Source organism: Narcine bancroftii, chromosome 1, assembly GCF_036971445.1.
Source record: "Narcine bancroftii isolate sNarBan1 chromosome 1, sNarBan1.hap1, whole genome shotgun sequence".
Classification (NCBI taxonomy): domain Eukaryota; kingdom Metazoa; phylum Chordata; class Chondrichthyes; order Torpediniformes; family Narcinidae; genus Narcine; species Narcine bancroftii.
Genome location: NC_091469.1, coordinates 259,684,737 through 259,707,082, shown reverse-complemented (window position 1 = coordinate 259,707,082; position 22,346 = coordinate 259,684,737). Strand labels below are relative to the sequence as shown.

Sequence of the window (22,346 nt, the reverse complement as noted above, 5' to 3'; positions counted from 1 at the left end):
ATGCAGTTGAAATTAGGAAGATGATTCCATAAACCACACATATCGAGATGCTGGAAGTAATCAGAGAGTTTCTGTGGAAGTAGGAACAGGTTTCAAGTAGATGAAAACCCATTGACTTGACATGTTAATAATTCTTTCCTCTCCAGTGCTGCCTGATTCGATATAAACATTGAGATGCAACATGGTAATAGATCCTTCCGGCCCTTGAGCCTGCACTACTCAAATAAAGCTATGTGACCAATTAACCCACTAACTCCGCACCTCTTTGGAGGAAATTGGTGCACCCAGAGGAAACCTATAGGGATGAGGGGAGAATGTATATACTCTATGCAGATAGGGGCTGATTCAAACTCTGGTCGCTGGCACTGTAATAGAGTGTTATGCTAATTACTATACTAACCCTGGTGATCTTGAGTATTTCCAGCATTTTCTGTTCTTTTTCCAAAAAAAAGGCTTCATGTTGGGTTTGGGGAATTTCAGATTTTCTCCTTTTCTTTGTATCAGTCCTTGTGAACAAGTACCAGTTCCATTTGTATAACAGTAATTATTTATGATATTTAACTTTCTTGATCCTTCAGTGTCTTTTCTTGCATCTGGTGAGGACCCATATGTATTAACTTATCAAATTGAACTTTGACAAGTTGATGATGACAACCAAGTGCCTTTATAGGCCATTTGAGAAGACATTTTATGGGTCTGATTTGGAAGGGTGAGGGTAAGACTGGCAGATTTCCACACATGAAGGAAAAGTGAACTCTATGGATTTTTTAAAAAAAATCAATCTGGTGTATTTTTTCCCCACTGCCAAGAATAGCTGTTTTTTTCCCCTCCAATTATAGAGAATTAATTGAATTTAATTTCTGCGAAGGTGGAATTTAAACTCTGGTCAGTGGATTGTTGATAAAGAATTGCTGGAGGAATTCAGCAGGTCAGACAAGATCTGTGGCTAGAAATGATCAGTCATCCTCTCTGGCCTTGACCCTTTATGGAAACTTTAGGGAAAGGGTTGATATTACATATAGTCAGGCAGCTTAACCATTGCACTATCACCTTAAAGAGGGCAAACTGGCAATAAAAGAGTTACTACCATTGCTTAGCTTTAACTGTCAATCTTGATCCAAGCTAATCCACAAATTACAGAGGTGGGAATATTGATACAGATTGTACTTTCCTTTCAGATGCTGGATACTATTTACTTTGAGAATTGTGTGTATAAATGTGACTGATGACTTATTTTTATACACATTTGGCACCATCCACAGGAGATTAATGTCCTTTCTAGTTAAAAATTTAGATTTCTTTTCATGTGATTCAGTGCTTTGAAAGAGAAAGGATTGCTTAAAAATGTTCACCAGTACACCTTGTTATTTTGCTCCTTTGCTTTAAAATTTGTGTCCACCTCCAGTCTAACTCTTCAATATTAAAGTAACAAAACTACCTCAAGTTCATTTGAATACAACGACCTTTCATTCACCACATTGAGTAGGACAGTCAGATTTGAATACATTATGCATTCTGTTGTTGGAATATCAAGTGTTTTGGGGGGGAGGGGCACTCAAGGTGGGGCAACTTCCTTGAGGCATGTGCAATTTTCCCATATTGTGTACCTCCAAAGCAAATGGATGTTTGTGTTGTCCTGTATTCCCAAAGGCAAAGTTGATCTAAGGCTTCTCATGATCAAAGTATCTGAGGTGTATACTTGAAAAGTATAAGCCAACAAATAAGTTTTCTTGCAGGTTTAATGTAGAATTTCTTTGAAGTAGGATCCACCTCTTGTGCATTTAACAGTATCTGTAATATTAGAGCAACAACACTGTAAATGGCCCTGCACCATGTAAATAACTACAAGAGACTTTTTCAATAAATTATTGTCAATTAACTTAACTGCATTAGTGATTGGAGCCCATTTGGGAGGGAAGCAAGTTGTGAGAAGTGAAGTTGATGAGCTTAATGTGAAACTAAATAGTCACCTCATGTTTTATTCAATGTACCTCCAGCAGGTTGTGGGTTTGTATATTTTACACTTGGATTATGAATTCCATGGTGGAAACTTAATATCTGCTAATTAAAAGTTGCATCGAAACACAGGATACTGAATAATTCATGCCATTTGATATTAGTGATTCCCTTTTCAGAAATATTTTTCCCTTATTGTTATTTCTGATGCGTTTACATTTTTACCAGTCTGTTATGATCCACTGCAGGTGGATCAGTGCTGCAGGAGACAAATATCTTGTTGGGACAATTGACAAGTTGAGTTTCATGTTCAAACTACCAATAAATAATTGTCATCCCCCGTGTATTTTGGGGGAGGAAAAAACTCTGCAATCCAAATGACTCTAATATCATGCCAGAAAGATCCTCCATTATAAACCACTACCTTGTGTGGAATACAAGAGTACCATCGAGGGCTCTGGCAATTTTCTGGAATATTTCGATTGGTGTGGAGTAGGGGAAAGATAGTTTCACACTGCACAAATTTACTCTTGCACTGAACTTTGTCTCTGTAGGAATTTTGTGGAATCTGTCTTCCAATGAGAATCTGAAGGACACCCTTGCAAAAGGGACAATGGATGAAGTCACTGAAGAAATTATTTCTCCTTACTCAGGCTGGAGTAGGAATAGTAATGACCGCCACCAGTTTTCTTCAGAAGATAACGTCTTCTATAATACAACTGGCTACATTCGGTAATGATTTCACATCAGGCACATGTATCACAGCTTCATTGTTACTTATTATAAGTTCATTTTGTATCTAAATTACTAAAAGTGAATTATTCAAAATTTGAAGAAAGATGCTGTTTTTAGTCCCGGGCTTTCGTAGCAAGAAGGAACCAAGTAACTTGAGAAGTTATCATAGCTTCATTTACAATACAGCTCTGACTATCTGAAATGGTCGGAACCGGGTCTATTTCGGATAAACAATATTTTCAGATAACTGGTCAGTTTTTTTTAAGAAACAACAGCAAATCACCTGGAACAGTGTTTAAACAACAACAAACCACAAAGGAAGGCTTTTTAAAGCATGAAATAATGTTTCATTCTCACCAAAAAACAACCTGAACAAATCCAATCCCAAAAGCTCAAAATTCTACTCGGAGGTTTTTCAAAACTGCAACATTTTTTTTCAACTTTCGATGTCCGTTCGGCTCCGAAAAAGTTTTGGATAACCGAGGATTTTGTTTTGTTTCGGATATCCTCATTTATCCAAAATTTTCAACTTCAAAATGAGGATTTCTGATTTTTTTTTTAAATTTCTGAAAGCCTCAATTATCTAACAAAAAATTTCAGAGCCAAAAAGACATCATTTCTGGGTCCAAAATATTTGAGATAACTGAGGATAATCCGATTTCGGATAATTGGAGTTGTACTGTACATTGAAGAAAAAATAGTCATACTCTGATCAAGCGTTAAAGGTGGCCAAAGGAGGATAAGGGCATTTAATCTTGAGTATACCCGTATTTGACAAGTCACGGCGAAACAATTTCACCCTAGTTTTGTGAACTTGAATACAAAACTGGCAATTATTTATTAATGATATTCAATGAAGGCAGCTGCCTTGTATTGCAAGGGTAGATAAATGAATGGTCTGGAAAATTAAGGAGTTTGATGTGAGTTATCTGAAAATATCATTTATCCACAACATGTATCAGTGATGGTAGTATTAGTAATTGCTATCAGGATATAGAAATTCCATTCTATCCATGCCATTTAGTTGCTTTCAAGGGCTTTCGGATTGTGGTGAGGGAAACAATTAACTGAATAATTCATGCAATTCAAAATTGATGATTCCCTTTCAGAGGTATATTTTTCTTCATTGTTTCAGTGTAAAGAATAAAACTATTAATCATCTCATAATTTATTCAGGAATCTAAGTTCAGGAAATATGGAAACTCGTCAGAAAATGCGGCATTGCAAAGGTTTAGTTGACTCGCTAGTCTTTTACATCCAGCACTGCCTTGATGACAAGAATACAACAGACAAGGTAGGTTATCTTTAACCAACATTTGCAAACAAATACTTTAACTGGTGAGTGGTGGCCAGTCTACCCCTAAATTGTGTTCATGAGCCCAGCTCATTTCTTTGGTGTCAGAAGAGCAACATTCAAAAATGTGCTCTATGTAAAATAATTTTGGAAATTGGTGTTTGTTATGAAGTGGATTGTTTTGATGTTTTCCTCCACGGCCCTGCTGTTTTACACTGTTCACCATCACATGCCTCTGTCCATACCCCGAACAATTATCCAAAGTACCTGGTGATGCTGGAGACGACAAATGAATAGAGGAATGCACAATTTGGAGATGCTGGGATCTTGGGTAGGCAAAGAATTGTTGGAGGGACTCAGAAGGTCAGACAGCATCCTTGAATACAAATGGACAAATGATTAATTATATCCCCATCACAGATGCTGGCAGGACAACACCAACTGTGTTGTGCCAATGAGCATGTTTGCATTTGGCTCCACTCCAGGGTTTTCTGTTCATCAAATAATTTCCTTGCCTGGTGTACGTTGCCATTAGTTTGGCTCCAACACAATCTATAAATTTGCTGACGAAGCCATTGTTGTTGGCCAAATAGCTGGAAATATAAATCAGAATATAGAAGAGAAAACCTGGTTGGGAGGTGCCTGAAAAACAATCTTGCTGTCAATGTCATCAAGACCAAGGAGCTTATTGTTGATTTTGGGAAGAGGAGGCTGAGGGGACCACACTCCTGTCTGCATGGGTGGGACAGAGAAGTAGAGAGTTGTACCTTCACATTCCTGGGAGTGCATGTTTCAGAAAATCTCTTTTGGGCCCAGCACATAGAGATCACCTGAAGTAGGTACACCAACGCCAGTACTTTCTAAGTAGTCTGAAGAGATTTGACATGTCTTTGAATACTACCAGACTTTTACAGGTACACTGCGGAAAGGATATTGCTGATCACAGCCTGGTTTGGTAATTTGAGGGCCCAGTAATGCAGAAGACTGCAGAAAGGTCCAGGTCTATCACAGGCTCTGACTTCCCATCCATTGAAGATATCGATATGAGATACTGTCTCAAGAAGGCAGCCAACAAGCAATATACCAAAAGACCCAGAGATCTTCCTTCTAAGTAATATAAGAAATAAAGAATTTGGACTCGATTTGGATGGAGCACAACAAAGATTTATTATGATAGCCCTAGCTGTAGCAAAAAAATGTATTATTTCAACCTGGAAATTAGAAGACAACTTGAGAATACAACAATGGTACATAGAAATAAATAAATGTATTCCATTAGAAAAAATAACATATAATTTAAGAAATAACATCACAATATTCGAACAAATATGGGAACCATACATGAAATACAATAGAGAAATCCTACCATGAACCTCCAGCACCTAAAATGACAGAAGGAGAAGACAATGAAATGAACTGACTCAGTTCATAAAAGTAATAAAAATTTCTTGTTTATTTTATTGTGACGACATTGTTTAACGGATTTAATGTATCTTATAGATTGAACTTTGACTAAATGGGATGGGGGAGAGGGAGGGAGGGAGGGAAGGGAGGGGTGAAAATGACACTATATATTCAAGAGAAAAATGTCTGTATGTATTTTGGTCAATATGGTTTATTGTGTGAAAAATAAAAAAAATTTAAAAAAAAGACAGCCAACATCACAAAAGACCCTAATCAATCTGGACACAACCTCTTCATAGTGTTATCTTTGGGTAGAGGGTACTAAAGACCAGCAGCTCTAGGTTCAACAATATTTTCTTTCCAATGGCCACAAGGCTCTTGAATCTCCCATTGTTACATTAATCATAGACTACTCTGATATCACAAAAGGACTGTCTGCACTATTGTAATGTCTTTTCTTTTGAACTATGAAAATTGTGAATATTTAATAGCTGCACATCTTTCATGTTTATCTATCTTTAATGTATACATATTATTGCAGTTTTCATTGAGTAATGTTCAACTACAGCAAGTAATATTCTGTTGCACATGTTTAATGTACATGAATATAAATTCTACCGAAAGCAACGGTTAGTTCCATTGAGAGTTCACCTTTAGTGATTTCTTGTGAGGGATCAAATACTTCTGGAGTTCATGTCAGTAGCATCCATTTCCCTGCTCATGTCAAAAAAGTAAATTGTGCTGATCAGCCATGAGCTTCAGTTTACAATTTCCAATGGCTCCCTACTCAGTTGAGAATTTTTGAGCTGTTAAGAGCTGAATCCTTGATCTCCAATAGTTTTCTGACAAAATGTTAAAACTAATTGGCCTATCATTTTTCTCCCTTCGTCTTGAATCTTCCATAATCCTTTATTTCCCAACTCAATGAGCCCATTAGAAGCTGGTGGTGAGCAAGTTTCTTGAATGACAGCAGCCCTTTCTGGGATCTCATACGAGAGGACTTGAGGATTTCTGAAACCGTTTGGAGAAATGCTATGGCCATTCGCTGCAGTCCAATTTGAAAGTGGAATCGATGATCTGATGGTGAAAGGACTGAGCATTTAGTGTGTAGATGAGATGCCTGCTAGTGGTTGTCTTGTGAGCTTCTAGAGTATTGCTAGAAGGACATGGACAATATTTCAGAACTTGCCTAACCTTGTGGATGGAGGAACGGCCTGAGGAATCGGGAGATAGGTCACTTACTGGGAAATATTTCATCTTTTGTGTTCTTGAGTGGCTGATTCAGTTATTGGCCCATTACTGACTCCAAAGATATTGGCAATGGATTTAATGAATGAATGCAGTTGCCATCTTGGGGAGGGGCTGAGATTCTTGCTGTTGTGCTCATGATGCATCTTTTATTTTGTAATCATTAATCTGCTCAAATGCCATTTCGTTTGGCATGATTGCATGGATTGTTTATTTAAAGATTAGCAAATGGAATTTCTCGGGCATCCCAACTTCTGACCTTGTGATCGGGAAGGACATTGATAGATCAGTTGTGGGTCTCAGGAATAGCCCTGAAAAAAAACTACCTTTACAATGCTACTGTCCCATAACCATAGACAATTCTAGTCTATGGAGATATCACTCCTGATTCCCAATAACTAAAGGAAAGGGTTCCATTATTGACATGTAACACACATGAAATTCTTTAACTTTTGCCTACCATAAGACAGACAGACAGAGAGTCACCATTTTGTCCAGTGCACCTCACAGAAACCTACAGCAGCTGGTGTTCCTAGATGGTCTCCCCTCCAAGATCTGACCAGGCCTGAGCCTGCTTAGCCTCTGAGATCAGACCATCGCAGGAGTTGGTCAAACACCACTCAATAATCAGAAAAAAATGATGATTGAATATAAACTGGGCAGGAAATTCCATATTATTTGTTCCTTTTTTTGTTTCATTGTAATGTGTAATTGCTTCTAAAACGTGATAATTTACAAATATTTGAATAAAACCAAACCTCCCTCACATGAAAATTTAAAACTGCTTATTATTCCGTCTGTCCATTGCAGTTCTGTGAGTACAGTACATGGGCTCTTAGATGATCTTATAGAGACGTGCACTCAATTTCCTTCTAGTTTACCGGTTAATTGTTTGAATCCAGGTTGAAAACACAAATTTGAAGATTTTGGTTATTATCATCTCCCAAGCAAAATTTGCTTGGCTGAACAGTGAATAACATTCCAGTGAAAATTGTGATACTGTGCAGAGGTTTACTTTACTGTGAATGTGTGTGGGGGTGGAGGGGGGGGGTGGGCTGGGGCTCTCTTACGCAAGTCGCGTATCCAAACTCTTTCACTTCACTCTAGAAAGCAGTGATTGCTTTTTGATAGGTAATTGATAATGTTGTTCATTTGTAAACAGAGATAACTAGCTGAGGTGTTGAGAAAAAACAGACGTTACCAATCTAGATAAGCAGTTTCCACCCATTCTTGGGGGGGGAGGGGGGAGGTTATGTTTGTCATTGTCTGATTCAGATGCTGTACCCCAGCAAATTTTGCTCTTTTTCCTTTTTTTTTAAAGAGTTTGGAGAATTCCACTTGTGTTTTGCGCAATTTGTCCTATCGTCTTTATGAAGAAATACCATCCTATTACCAGAACCGGTTGGAGGGCCCTGGCAGGAATGACAAAAGTGCAAAAAGGGAAGATGTTGTGGGATGTTTCACTCCTCAGGGTCGGAAAGTTAAAGAGGTAAGAGATCTTTTGCCTATTATGTCACATGGGGAAAGGGGTGGGTGTGTTTTCACTTCATGTCAAGTGGAAGAAATGGATAGTATGTTGATGGTAATTAATAGAAAAGAAAATTTTTCAATTTTTTGGCCAACTATTACATTAAATTAGAAATAAAACATGGATATGCATAGACCCAAGCCATAGGGCTATGCAGCATGGAAAGGAGTCCTTTGTTGTCCATCTTAGCTGGTCCAATTTGGCCCTTTTCAAACAAAGTACCTGTCTAAATGTCTTTTAAACACACAATTGTACTCTCCTTTACAGCTTGCGCACCTTTTTAATATTTCCTCTCTTCATTTCAAACGTATCCCCCAAATTTTGAACTCCCCTATCCTGGGAAAAAGACCGTTCACTTTCTCTATGCTTTCATGATCTTATAAACCTATCAGGGGAAAAAAAGTTCCAGCCTTTTCAGCATCTTCCTCTAACGTGAGTCTTCCAGTTATAGACATATCCTTGTGAATCTTTTCTGCACCCTTTCCAATTTAATGACCTCCTTCCTGTGCTGGATGAGTAGAACTCCCCACAACATTCCAATGTGGCCTCACCACAGTCTTAATCAGCTGTAACGTGGCATCCCAACTCCTGTGCTACATGCCACCATCACTACTCTGTCTACCATTGTTGCCACCTTCAGGGAGCTATGCACCTGTACTGCAAAGTCTCTGCTCAAAAACCACCTCCATTTACTTTGCAAGTCTTGCCTGGGTTTGACTTGCCAAAGTGTCTGAATGAAATTTCTGCCATTCCTTGGCCCACTTCCCATTTGATTATGTTTAATTTTATTTTCTTAGCTCAATACAGATATGACAATATTTTCTGAAGTTTCAAAAAGTCCAAAAGGAATTGAGTGGCTGTGGAACCCCACCATTGTTAAAAAGTACATCCAACTCCTGGAGAGTAGTAATATTAACCTACAGACAACTGAAGCTGCCTTGGGAGCTCTGCAGAATGTTACAGCAGGAGACTTCCGGGTAAGGAACCATCCTTCCAGCTTATTCCATTTAACAACCTGTGCTGTGATATAGTGTGCATGCATTTACACATATAGGGGGAGCATCCTCTTTATATATTTTGTACAAACTCCCCACTATTGAATACATTTGCAGGGAATGCTGCTGTCGGAGAGCAGCAGCAATCATCAAGGACCCTCATCACCCAGCATACATTCTGTCCTAACTGCTGCCATCAGCAAAGTGGATAGGTGTCACAAGACTCACACCACCAGGTTCAGGAACAGCTGCTACCCCTCCACCATCAGAGTCCTCAGCATCAAACTCAGAGAGACTCATTTAAGGACTCTTGTGCACTTTAATTATTTTTATTTTTGTTCTCTCTGTATTGCACAGTCAGTTTGTTTACATGTTTGTGCTGTGTAGTTTTTTTTTGCACTACCAATTATTGGTAATTCTGCTGTGCCCGCAGGAAAAAGGAACCTCAGGGTTGTATATGATGTCATGTATGTACTCTGACAATAAATCTAAAACTATTAAGAATGTAATACTTTTCTATTGAGTTGACACATCTCATGTTGTGAGCATGACTTCACTTCCTTCTTTCACTCTTCTACCCTGTACTGTTAGGTGAGAGCTAATTATGCCATGACCTGGTGCTGGTCGCCAGTGAAATGAAGATACTGCTGCTGGAGGAGTGGTCTAACTATGGGCAGAGCATTAGCATGGTCCTGTAGGACTCCACAGCAATTGTCAAATCCTGGGAGAATGTCTGCAAATTATATTTTCATCTATTCAGTGGTTCAGTCCACTGATTTAGAATCCTGGCCATTGAACCTTGCCTGCCTCTATATTGGGTGACAAGTCTGAAAAATAAGGGAAATAGACTTCCCCTTCTTTATCAAGTCAGCTGCCCTTTACAATAAGTAATTATTGGCAATCCTGATTTTTTTTTTAATTAAAGAATTCTAGATTTTTGATCTGGAATTATGTCTAAGTTTTGTGTTTCTAAATTATCAGTGGGCCTCTGTGTTGAGTCGATTGACAATGGATCAGGACAGAACATGGTACACTCTTATCGACTGTTTGAAGAGCAATAACGATAGCGTATTAAAAGCTTTGACTGGCCTTCTTCGAAATCTTGCCTTGCATGCAAAGAACAAGGAAGAAGTCTGTGAGTAACCAGTGTGTTCTGGGTAGAATCCTGCTTATTTTCATAAATATAAACCATTAACAATTTCAATTCTTGTGCATTTCCTGTTGCAGTTCATCTGTGCGGGGTTGGTTGAAGTGGAAAAAAAATGTCAGCATTACTGTAAATTGCATACATGCATCCACATTATATACAAAAGCTGTACATCATTATAATTCAGACAAGTTATAGAAGGGAAGGAGGCCTTTAGGCCTAGTGAGTTGTGCAGGATCCCTGCATTTGCAATCTGACTAATCCTGCTTCTCTTTATTCACACATCCCTGCAAATACTTGCTGCTCATGGACAGCAGGTCCTCACTTCACGCTGTTCACACTTTCTTGGAAAATGCTACTTTAAGTGTAATGACGTTAAACAAAACCAATTTTATGTGCGCAATTTTAAAAAAAAAACAAAACAAGATTTCAGTTCCTATGGTTTATTTCTGGTCACAAATGCATCGCCAAACTTCTAAATAATGGCACAAAACACTTCTAGTATTAAACATTGAAATAATTGTGTGCTATACACACATTTAAGAAATTTTAATGAAAGCAAATAAAATTTATTTAATCAATTTTGGTGCATCAGTTGAGTGATGGTGGTCATAGTAGTGATGGCTAGTATAGGGATAGAGAGGCAGCTTGGTCGTCATCATCTCAGAAGGCAGGGGTGTTGCAAGAAATTCCTGAGGGTCCTGGTGTTGCCTCAGGTCGTGGTGTTGCTGGTGCACTGACTGCTCAAACTGTTTGAAAAGCAAAAACTAAGAGGCAGCATTGGGTTCCAACCCAAGCAATTACAAAGTGTGGCTCAGTATTTTGTTCAAGGACTTGCTGTACTTATTCAGTTCCCTTCTGAAAGCAACATTTGAATCTGCTTCCACTATTACCCTGGCATCAGTGCAAAATGTAAAAAAAATCTTGTATCATGTTTGGCTCTTTCTCCAAATCATGCTTTCCACTAATTCACAATTTCCCTGATCGTAAATAATTACTGGATCTGCACGTAACCCTCCAAGGAGAACACCCCATCTTCTCCACTCGATCTGTAGATTTGAAGTCTCTTGCCCTTGGAACCATTTTGATAAATATATTCCAACCTGTATTCAAAGCCTTCCCATCGTTTCTAAAGTGACGTCTAAAACTAGACGTTTGGATGACTCAGTGTTTTATAAACGACTGTCAGGATTTCATTATTCCTACTCCACGAAGCCAAGGATCTTGCAGTTTTGTTTTTAAATTTAGTTTGAACCTTTGATACCTGTTCTTGTAGTCCTTTTAGAATTGTCTTCCAGTTTGTGCAATTCCATCTGTCTATTATTATCTTCCTCGTTACACTTCATTTTGACATCATGTTTGAAGATTGTGTCCTGAACACCCAGTTCTAAATTATTTTTAAAAAATGCTTTAAAAGCATTGGTCCTAGTAGTGACTCCTGACAAAATTAACTGTACATTTCCTTCCTGCCTGACAAACAACCTTATACAGTAAAACCCCTGGTATCTGGCACCTTAGGGAATTTGCATTTTCCGGTTGCTTGAGACTTGCTCTTACAATGCCTAACTAATATACCTGCATTAAGAATAAACACTTTAAAAGACTAAAAAAACTATACTATACTTACATTGAACAAACTTCACTTGAATGAATATATAGACCTTAAAGCATTTTACTTTTATTTTCAGTCACATTCTTTAAAAACATTTAACCGCCGCTACATCTGCAGATTTCTCCCCCTCAATTGAGCCACCAAAATACGAACAATAACACTCCCCTCCCCCTAGTTTACAGATAAAGCATCTGACCAGGGTGACTCTTACTAAGCCGGGATAAGGAAACACTTTAAGAGAGTCACCCAAACGGCAAGCGGCATCAACCAGTTTTTCATCCTGGGCAACGCCATTGCTATTTCACACAACTTTATTCAAATAGCTGCGACATGCAAAGCAAGACCAAGGTGCTCCGCTGCTGAACATTTGTTCTCATCTTCACCAAAGGTGTACGTGTTGTTTCTGAGAACATTTACAATTTTAAACGTACATTTTTTAACCTATTTTTTTTAAATTTGTTTTTTTCATTTATTTTCTTCTTTTGCTGGTTGCTTGAAAATGCTGGTTACTTGAATTCAGATAAGAAAGGTTTTATTGTACTAGGAACACAAAAACTGCAAAGTCTGAAATAAAAACACCAAGCTGGAAGTGCTCAACAGGTCAGCAACATCAGTGGGGAGAGAAAGAAAATTGGAACAAGGATACTTCATTGGAACTGGAAAAGCCAAAATCAAAATTATTTAAATTGAGAAGCAGGATTATCTGTGATAAGGCTTAGACTTAAATTGTTGAGATGAATAATGTGTCATTGCTTTGCTCCAACTATTTATTTTAAAGAAATCTTTTGATTCACAAGAAATTGAAACAAAAAGATCCAAGAACATTTGGGGGATGGGTAGGAAATACAAGTTAGGATGGGGGGAGTAATTGCATGAAAATGTTAAACTTGGCAGCAAGTCTAGAGGTTTGTGATGCATCTAGTCAAATGACGAGGTGAGGTGCCCTGAGCATATGATGGCCATTATTTGTCTCTTACAAGGGCTAAGGGAAAAGACTGTTCCGGGCATCCAATATCAGGATAGTCTGATGATTAAATTGAAAAGCGATCCAACCATTGTACTTTCAACACCTTTGGCTGGCTGAACTTGTCCTGGCATTGATTAACTTCAATTCCACTCACTTTCACCAAGTCGAAAGTTTAGCTGTGGGAACTCCCATGTGCATAAGACACATAATTAACCCTTGGGATACATTTTGCCGTTTCAGGTGGACATTCCCACACACCTTTTATTTTGCACAGGTGTGGTTGTATTTTTGTTTCAATTTGTTGTTTCTTTATTAACTTGCCATTTTTTTTAAAAAAGTTATCTTGACAACAAAGCAGACATCCCTTCTGGTCTATCCACAGTCTCCACTATCCCTTCTACGGTTCTGATGAAGTTTGCTGTTTTTCTTCCCATGCTGCTATGGACCCTTTTTTATTCCATGGATTTGATGCAGATTGCATCTATTAGGTGGTATTTAATCAAATACCTTTGGAACTTGATGTGTACTGCATCAATTGCATTGTCTCATCAACCCCCTCTGTTACTTTATTTTAAAAAAACACAAAATTAATTGAATGATTTGCCCATTAACAAATCCATAGTGGGAAATTCCCACGCGTCTAAATGAATGCAAATTTTGTCCTTGATTATTTCTAGAGTCTTTTGCAAGAAGTTACCAGGCCATGGATAACCAACTGCATCCTATTTGAGGGTTAAAAAAAATGGAACATTGGCAATTTTCTCCATCCCTGGGCTCACCCCCTGATTCCCTCTGCTCACATTTGTGCCTTGCACACAAAAGTACAAATTGTTTGTTTGTTAAACAGAAGAAGATTTTAAAAGCTCCATAACTCTTTATTTCTGCAGCGATCAAAATCATCGGACCCCTCTTGAATAAATTACCCGAAGGTCACGACAGTTCTGTACCATCGAATGAGGTGGCTGCTAATATTTGCACAATACTCAACAGTCTAGTAGTCGAGACGAATGAAGCTCCCAGACAAATCGTGAATCATAATGGATTGGGAAGGATCATGAACATCAAAGAGAGAAGAGATTTGTAAGTGAATAAATACTAAATGGGGGGGGGGGGAACAAAAATTCCCAAGCAGAGAAAATAAAAATCAGAATATTAAGATTGGTGGTTAAACAGCAGGTTAAAAAGTTAACAAAATAATCATTTGTATCAGAGTTAAAATGACCTAATTATCTTGCCTTTTGGCCCTAGCCTGTTTGCATTGGTTAGCTACTATGATAAAGCAAGATGTACAGTTTTCATTCTTGTTCACTGTTAAGATTGCGTGTACCAGTAAAACCATTGCATTGGCTTATTGATGGTAAACAGGAGCTGCTTGTTAGAGAATCTTGGAGACCTGAGACTGTAGATGAAGACATCAAAAAATGGTAGAGGAATTTGGTGGGTTTGGCAGCATGTATGGAGAAGAATGGACAGTCAATGTTTCGGGTTAAAATCCTGCTTCAGTATTGAAAAAATTAGAGGGGAGAAGATCCATACTAAAGAGAACAAAGGGTCAATCCAAGGAGGAGCGAAGGATGATGGACCAGTGGAGCTGGGTAATGGGTGGAAGCATATAGAGCGAGAAGAGTATTAGTAAAGATGGCTACTGAAGGGAAGCGATTGGCAGAACCATGGGACGAAGGGATGGGAGGAGTAGGTGTTGGTTGGATATGTGGGGTAGGGAAAGGAACTGTGATAGGCCTGAGGTTGGGAAAAAGGATGTGAGAAAACATAGATTGATGACGAGGACAGAGAAAGGAACTGAGAAAGTTTCTAGTGTCATTAATGTGTTCATAGTGCACTCTATTTACAAAGCACCAAGGCCACTTGTGGTCGATTGGGACAATATGTCCACTAAGTATTTGAGAGCCTTGGTGTCCAGTGCCAGCAGGACCTTCGATTACAGCCCTTTTCCACAGAGTCTTTGCTTTGGCTGCAGTGAGTTTCAGTGCAGCCTTTTGCATGCACTTCAGCAGCCTGGAATGGGGACGTCGGCAGCCTTCAGTTTCAGATGTCTTGTTGGAAGACCATCAAGTTATGGGCTGACCCAAGTGTGCCCGTCACCAAATTGGTGATGCTCCTGCGGTAGTTTGTCTCTGGGAACTGTCCCTAGATTGTGGAGTCCTCTTGTGTGCGTGTGTGTTCTTTTATAGACATGTTTGGCAAATGATCACCTCACACACATCATAAATGCATTGGGGGCGAGACCATGCTGGAAAGATCTGACCGGATCTTTTCCACTCCCAGCCAAGTGGCGTCTTGGTGCTTGTTAATGAGTTCAAACAATGAAGCATTTGACCAGTTGATTGCAACCATTTGCTTGAGAAGCCATCCCATAAGATCTATGAATTTCTGCTGCAGGTTGATCACATGCTCTGGTATCTACACAATGAATAATAGTGTTAATCTTTGTAAACTGTCAAACAACTCTTGTGCTTTAATGAAAAATGGTAGCAACCAATAAACATGAATTTTCAGAAGTTTGAAGGATGATTGCTTTTTTTTTCAGTGAATCCGAAAAAGCTGTCAAAGCTGCCACCAGCCTTTTGGGAAATATGTGGTATTACAGGTCCATGCACCGTGAATATAGATCGGTAAGTAGCAAAGCAATTAGACACACCCAGACCAGTGCTACCAGTTTGGCCTCTTCAGCCTTTAATCAAAAGGGTGAATGGATAAACCCAGTAACTATACACCAGAGAGTTGTTGATGGGTGTTAATCATGGAGCTGCAACATGATGGAGCAGAATTAAAGCACAATGCTGGAGAATCTCAGCAGGTCCAACATTTCGGGTTTGAGCCCTTCCATCATGATGGAGCATTTCCTTTTCCCAATGAGAATTGAAGGAACATTGACCCGATGCTGTTAATTTTTAAAAAATTAACTGAAACTTGTGATTTTTGTGGATTAATCCTTCCCTAAATCTGAAAATATTTACAATTTTTAAAATTGGTTTATCAACTGTTGTGCACCCTGTGCGTCTTTCACTTTCATTCCACCATTAGCGGCCACCCAAACTCTTATCCCTGGAATTACCTCCCAGTTCCTGTTTCTAAGAAGCACCTTAAAGCGGAGCTGTCAGTGCAAATTTTTAACGTCATTGTCATTTTTGATTTATATGTGAACTACTTTGAGGCTCTGAAAGGAGATTATTGTGTTAACAATATTGGATAAATACAGGTTAATGGATGGTTGCCACACAGAAGAATGGTATTTGGCCCTATGCACCCACACTGGTTCTCTATCTGTACTCCTGAAAGGCCTTGATGCCAGAGTGGGCAATCTATGGCCTGCGATGTAAATTTATCTGGCTCTTGATATAAATGTATTTGTACAGTGCTGCTGCCCCTCCCACCCTGGTCCAACGCCACCCAAAAATCTGTACAACCCACCATTCAACCACTCACCCACCATCTGGCCCATGACACATGATAAAGGTTTACTACTCCCTTGCCTTAATAGAATCTGCCTCGTCCACGTCTGAAGGCGGTGTGTAAAACATTAGAACGATATGCTGCACAAACAATTTTATTCTTGACTTGTGAAAACCCTTTTATTTTCAGTGATGCTTCAAGGGACTGGAAAAATTTGACTGAATGGAATTGTTAGTTTTGGGTATACTGCACAAAGGGCCCACATTTTAAATGGCCAAGCTGCTGAACAATTCCAACTTGGTCTGTTAATGCTCAGTACAATAGGTTTTGTGTGCTTTTCCGTTTGGAAAACCAAGCAACACATTGGGGCTTGGAGGTGAGAGAAAGTGGTTAAGAATGGTTGATTACTGTATCTCAAGTGGTGAAGAGTTTCAAGCATTATTCACCCCATGCAAGTTTGTAAACCTGGATCTTGGATGCAAAGTTCAAATTAGGGTGATAATGGTGAGTAACGGCGACAGTGGTCTTCGTAGCTGCATGGCTCACTTGCATCACCACCATCTATTGTTGGGACTGGTGATGTGCTGTCGGGGGGTAGTGGGGCGGTGGGATCAGTGTGGGGGCTGGTGGCAGGCTGTCGGGGGGAGAGTGGGGCGGTGGCAGATGGTGGCGGGCTGTTGGGGGGGGCGGTGGGAGGAGAAGCCTTTTCAAATGGAAGTGGATCTGGATTTGGTTCCAGTACTTGAAATTAAACCTGACATGGTCACAGGATGAGGGCCAAGTTTCAGTCATGGTCATTGAAAGCACCTAAATTCTTGTATATAGTCTCCACTGTAGCCTTGCATAACTCCCAAATTCCTATGGTCTAATGGAGGACTTTAGTTCCCAGTAAACTGAGATCATATTTCTCGCTGTTGCTTAAAAGAATTAGTTTTGCTCTCTTGCTCCACGATGGAATGATGTTGCTTATCTGCCAAATTGGGCAGTGCAGCAGAATGTGGAATTTAAACCCAATGAGTGAATGTTGTATTGTGAGAGATCTAATAAGGGTAGGGCATGTACCATGGATGGGAGGGTCCAAGGGAGGACAGAGCAAGGGGGACCTAACTGTCCAATCCCTGAAAGTGGCAGCACCAGTAACTATGGCAGTGAAGTGACTCTCAGAAAATGCTGACCTGTAAGAGTAGGGGGGGGGTTGAGGATTTTTGTCACTTGGAGGGTGTTGTAATCTGGAGCACCCAGCCTAAGAAAGTGGCGGGGGCAGGTACTCTCTCAACCTTTCCCCATCAGAGCATTAAAATTTTGGACCATGTGTCGGTAAATGAGATTAGTACTGATGGGCACTTGACAGTTGCAGTAGCTGAAGGAATTGTTTCTGCCCGGTGACTAAATCAGTTTTTGTACAGATCAGTGATCTTGTAAGAGCTTGTCAAAAATATTCATTCAATTATAACAAGATATTACAAGGGTGTGTGCATAAACAAGTCTGAACAACTTGTGACTTCCATTTGACAAAATGAGCATTAATTCAGAAGAGAGAACATCTTTTGAGAACTTAAGGGTTTTTTTTTTGCTGAGTATATGAGCACCTGTATAAAAGTTGTATTTTGCACACAATTTGACATCCAGGAAGGAATGTAAACGACTCTGAATTACTGAAACCAGTTAGTATTCGTGTTGTGCAAGAGCACTAGTTAGCTGCAAACTGACATGGGATCAAAAATTTCTGCCCTTTTGATGTTGTGGCATTGGCAAGGTTAGGGAATATTAGTTGATGTGGGATGTTAAGTACCTGATGAGGGGGGGAGGGGGGGGGTAGAGGCTTATTTTGGATGTCTTCTTTGGCTTGGCTTCGCGGACGAAGGGTAAATGTCCACGTCAGCTGCAGGCTCGTTTGTGGCTGACAAGTCCGATGCGGGACAGGCAGACACAGTTGCAGCGGTTGCAGGGGAAAATTGGTTGGGTGTTGGGTTTTTCCTCCTTTGTCTTTTGTCAGTGAGGTGGACTCTGCGGTCTTCTTCAAAGGAGGTTGCTGCCCGCCGAACTGTGAGGTGCCAAGATGCACGGTTTGAGGCGATATCAGCCCACTGGCAGTGGTCAATGTGGCAGGCACCAAGAGATTTCTTTAGGCAGTCCTTGTACCTCTTCTTTGGTGCACCTCTGTCACGATGGCCAGTGGAAAGCTCACCATATAACACGATCTTGGGAAGGCGATGGTCCTCCATTCTGGAGACGTGACCTACCCAGCGTAGTTGGATCTTCAGCAGCGTGGATTCGATGCTGTCGGCCTCTGCCATCTCGAGTACTTCGATGTTAGGGATGAAGTCGCTCCAATGACACAAAAGCAACTTGTCCGTGAACTACTCTTTGCAGACAATGCCGGTTTAGTTGCCCATTCAGAGCCATCTCTTCAGCGCTTGATGTCCTGTTTTGCGGAAACTGCCAAAATGTTTGGCCTGGAAGTCAGCCTGAAGAAAACTGAGGTCCTCCATCAGCCAGCTCCCCACCATGACTACCAGCCCCCCCACATCTCCATCGGGCACACAAAACTCAAAACGGTCAACCAGTTTACCTATCTCGGCTGCACCATTTCATCGGATGCAAGGATCGACAACGAGATAGACAACAGACTCGCCAAGGCAAATAGCGCCTTTGGAAGACTACACAAAAGAGTCTGGAAAAACAACCAACTGAAAAACCTCACAAAGATTAGCATATACAGAGCCTTTGTCATACCCACACTCCTGTTCGGCTCCGAATCATGGGTCCTCTACCGGCATCATCTACGGTTCCTAGAACGCTTCCACCATCGTTGTCTCCGCTCCATCCTCAACATTTTGGATGTACGCAGCTAGAATAAAGCAGGTTCCTTGGAGTGTTAAGTGTAGGAATATACAAAAAGGAAACCAGGATGGCAAAAGGGGCCTTGAGATATCCCTGGCTGGCAAGATAATGGAGAATCCCAAGATTCTACGTTCAGAGAAAAGGGTGAGGTTGGGTGATTCCCCTAAAGGATCAATGTCGTAATCTACACGAGGAGCCACAAAAAATGGGCATGAGGCCATTTCAGATGGCCCAAAAGTCAGGATGTAAACGCATAAAGACCTATCTCTCTGAATGTACAGAGGCGGTCTCCGAACTGCATAATCCAACCCTTTTCAGAGAGGGATAATCTCCACAACGCAGCCCTCCGCCGATCGATCTGAATTGACAGCTGGGCTTGGCAGCTGTTTGGGGGCGGGCTGATTATGTCATCAGCCCGCAACCCATCTCACCATTCACTCCAAGTCAGGCGGCGGGATCCCTTGGGGCAGCGAGAGCTGTAAGCGGGGACAGTCGGAGCAGTGGGGACCATTAGGGCAGCAGGGACCATCGGGGAGGCCAGTGCGGGCTAGGGCAGCCACACCAGGCCGCCTCTGCTCTCGGGGCCGCTCTTTGCGGCTCAAAACACGGCAGAGCAATGGCAGTCTTCCCTACCTATAATCCTCCACGCAGCCGGAACTGCTCTGAGAACCATTGCTCTGCCGCATATTACACAGCCGTCAGTCAACCTCCACGGGGATCCTTTGAATGGGACGCTGGAGCAGTCTTTTGGGGCTGCAGTCTGAATGGTAGGTTCCAGAATTTCGATCCGCCCCCATAGCCGGTCTCCAGGCAGAGGCCAGAACTGAAATGGCCTAATGTCTTCAATGCTTTTCTTCTGAATGTACTTTGGAGGGGAACATGAAAGCTAGTGAGTGCCAGAGGGAGTAGTGATATCCTGGAGCAAATAAACATTACAAAGGAGGTGGTGAATATCTTGAAAGATGAAGGTAGATAGATTTTCATGGCCTGATTAGGCATATTGTAAGATGTTATGAGAAGACGTCTGGAGCTTGGACCTTTTATTAGGTGTGAGTGAGGTACTAAAATATAGCTCACATTATGCCTTTGTTATAGAGGGGCAGCAAAGATAAGACTGGGAAATACATACTGGCGAGCCTGACATCACTGGGAGGAGAGTTACTGGAACAGATTCTAAAGGACTGGATTTGTTTTCATTTGGAAAGGTGTGGACTGATTATCGATACTCAGCATGACTTGTCATGTGGGAAATCGTATCTCATGAATTTGACATTTTTGAAAGGCTGGCCAGTCTGGAAGCTTAGAATGTGTGATCCAGGTGAGTCAGGCGAAGAGACTTTAGTTGTGATCATTCAAGAATCTATGAAAGTCAGGAATAGTTCCAGAGGACTGGAAAATTGCAGATGTGACTCCACTCTTTAACAAGGGAAAGAGGCAAAAGACAAGATATTACAGTCTGGTTAGTCTAATTTCAGTGGTTGGCAAGATTCAAGAGATCATTAGGATTAAGGTTTGGGGGCAGAGGTGGCCAACTTTTTAAATTTTAATTGAGGCACACAGCACGGTAACAGGCCATTTTGGCCCACGAGTCCTCACTGCAAAATTAACCTACAACCTCAATGTGTACTCGTGGGCTGAAATGGCAATCTTAATTCAAAAATTTTTTGGATCCGAACTGACTGGGGACACTGAGCTGCTGGCGGTAGGTGGCGAGCTGTTGGTGATTGGCCAGCATTTCTTTTGTGAGAATTAAAGATTATTGTAATGCTTTAAAAAGTTTTCTTGTTTTTAGTTGTCATTTAATCACTGTTACACGTGATTTGCTGTTGCTACTGGGCTGTTTTTTTTTTTAATGACCAGTTCTCAAAATAAACAGTTTATCGGACAGGTCCCAAACATTTCAGATAATTGGAGTTGTACTGTAGTTGTTAGCTGAGCTCTAGGGCATCATGGACTTGTTCACAGAAACATGTGAGGTCATGCTCTTGTAGTCTTTCCTCAACCTGGCCCAGGTGTACAGCAATTCCCTCTGATGTTAATGGCTTATGATTTGATTCTGGAAAAGGCAGATCACTTCCCACATCTCAGGGGCTGTCTCTCAAAGGCAGGCATTGTTGATGAAACTTAGCATTACTTTCAATGCTTTAGCATAGCCTTTAATTGATAAAGGAAATCGAAAACCAAGACGTCAAACCTGGTACAAAACTTGTAGCTTCAAGCAGCAATGATCCTTGCCCTCCTGTATGTGCACTGGCAGTGGACAACTTGCGTTACTGTACGGATGCCACCAATTGGAATGTTAATTAAGCCAATGTTGCCATCTTCCCTCAAGTCACCATCTGCAGCATTGAAGTTTAAATTACACTGACTCTGTTGGCCAAGTCATGTCGCAGGCACACCAAACACCAGGTTCTCAGTAGGCGAGCCATGTCCTGTTGAGGAAAAGATGCAAGGATGTATTCAAAACCATTTGTGACAGAGGCAAGGTAGGAAAGTGCAATGTCGTTACACACAGCTAAAAGTGGAGGGGCAGTATTTGGGAAGGGATCGAAAATGCTTGCATCAGGAGCACATAGCACTGCACAAGTGGCAAAGGGAAAAGTATTGCCTCCCCTGTCTTAATGCAGTGCGATCTATGCTTCACACTTGGGCAAGCTAACCCCAGTCCTAAGGGACTGGCTGACTAGAGGAAAGATGTAGGAAATGGAGCACATCTCCAGAATCTGAGATTCTTTGAAGATTGAGTGACTATTCCCATGTTGTCTCCAATCCAGATTTTGGTCTTGTTAGATAAAGGCCTATCCACAAACTTGGTTCTCAGTTAAAGCTGATGCTGCTATGGATGTAAGGATTGAATTAGGCAAGTGAAAATAAAGGGAAGGTGTGAGCAGCTTCCCTCTGACCTGGATTGTTGGAAAAAAATAATCATTGTAAAAGTGAAACAATTTCATTCTTTTTAAAAAAAAAACAAGAAAGCCATACTTGGTTGGTAACTGACAGAACATGTCTTCCTCTGTTTAGTTAATATTATGAAGTGTCCAGGGGAGGGTTTGGTCTATTGAGCTTCTGGTACTATTAGAATCTTCTGTTGACAGCAGGGCTTGTGGTCTGGAATGAGATATAAATGACCCTGAATCCTCTACTTTGATTTTCCACTACTTATGAGAGACTGCTGATCTTCCAGATATCTCTGCTATCCTTC

The 22,346-nt window shown here is 40.7% G+C and overlaps 1 protein-coding gene and 1 long non-coding RNA gene across 3 annotated transcripts in view; one reads left to right on the top strand and one right to left on the bottom strand.

The window, feature by feature from the left end:
* LOC138742305 (plakophilin-3-like) overlaps positions 1–22,346 on the top strand; it is a 69,758-nt gene that overhangs the window by 45,369 nt on the left and 2,043 nt on the right. For both annotated transcript variants that reach the window (XM_069896564.1, XM_069896560.1), the window contains exons 6-12: positions 2,511–2,688; positions 3,868–3,985; positions 7,959–8,126; positions 8,963–9,142; positions 10,142–10,295; positions 13,774–13,966; positions 15,435–15,519. In XM_069896564.1, coding sequence (XP_069752665.1) covers positions 2,511–2,688; positions 3,868–3,985; positions 7,959–8,126; positions 8,963–9,142; positions 10,142–10,295; positions 13,774–13,966; positions 15,435–15,519 — 1,076 coding nt within the window. The remainder of the gene's footprint in view (positions 1–2,510; positions 2,689–3,867; positions 3,986–7,958; positions 8,127–8,962; positions 9,143–10,141; positions 10,296–13,773; positions 13,967–15,434; positions 15,520–22,346) is intronic.
* The window catches only part of LOC138742311 (uncharacterized), a 48,675-nt gene continuing 37,078 nt past the window's right edge, over positions 10,750–22,346 (bottom strand). The window contains exons 2-3 of the long non-coding RNA XR_011344050.1: positions 21,339–21,576; positions 10,750–15,307 (exon numbers count right to left, since the gene is read on the bottom strand). This is a non-coding gene — a long non-coding RNA (uncharacterized lncRNA). The remainder of the gene's footprint in view (positions 15,308–21,338; positions 21,577–22,346) is intronic.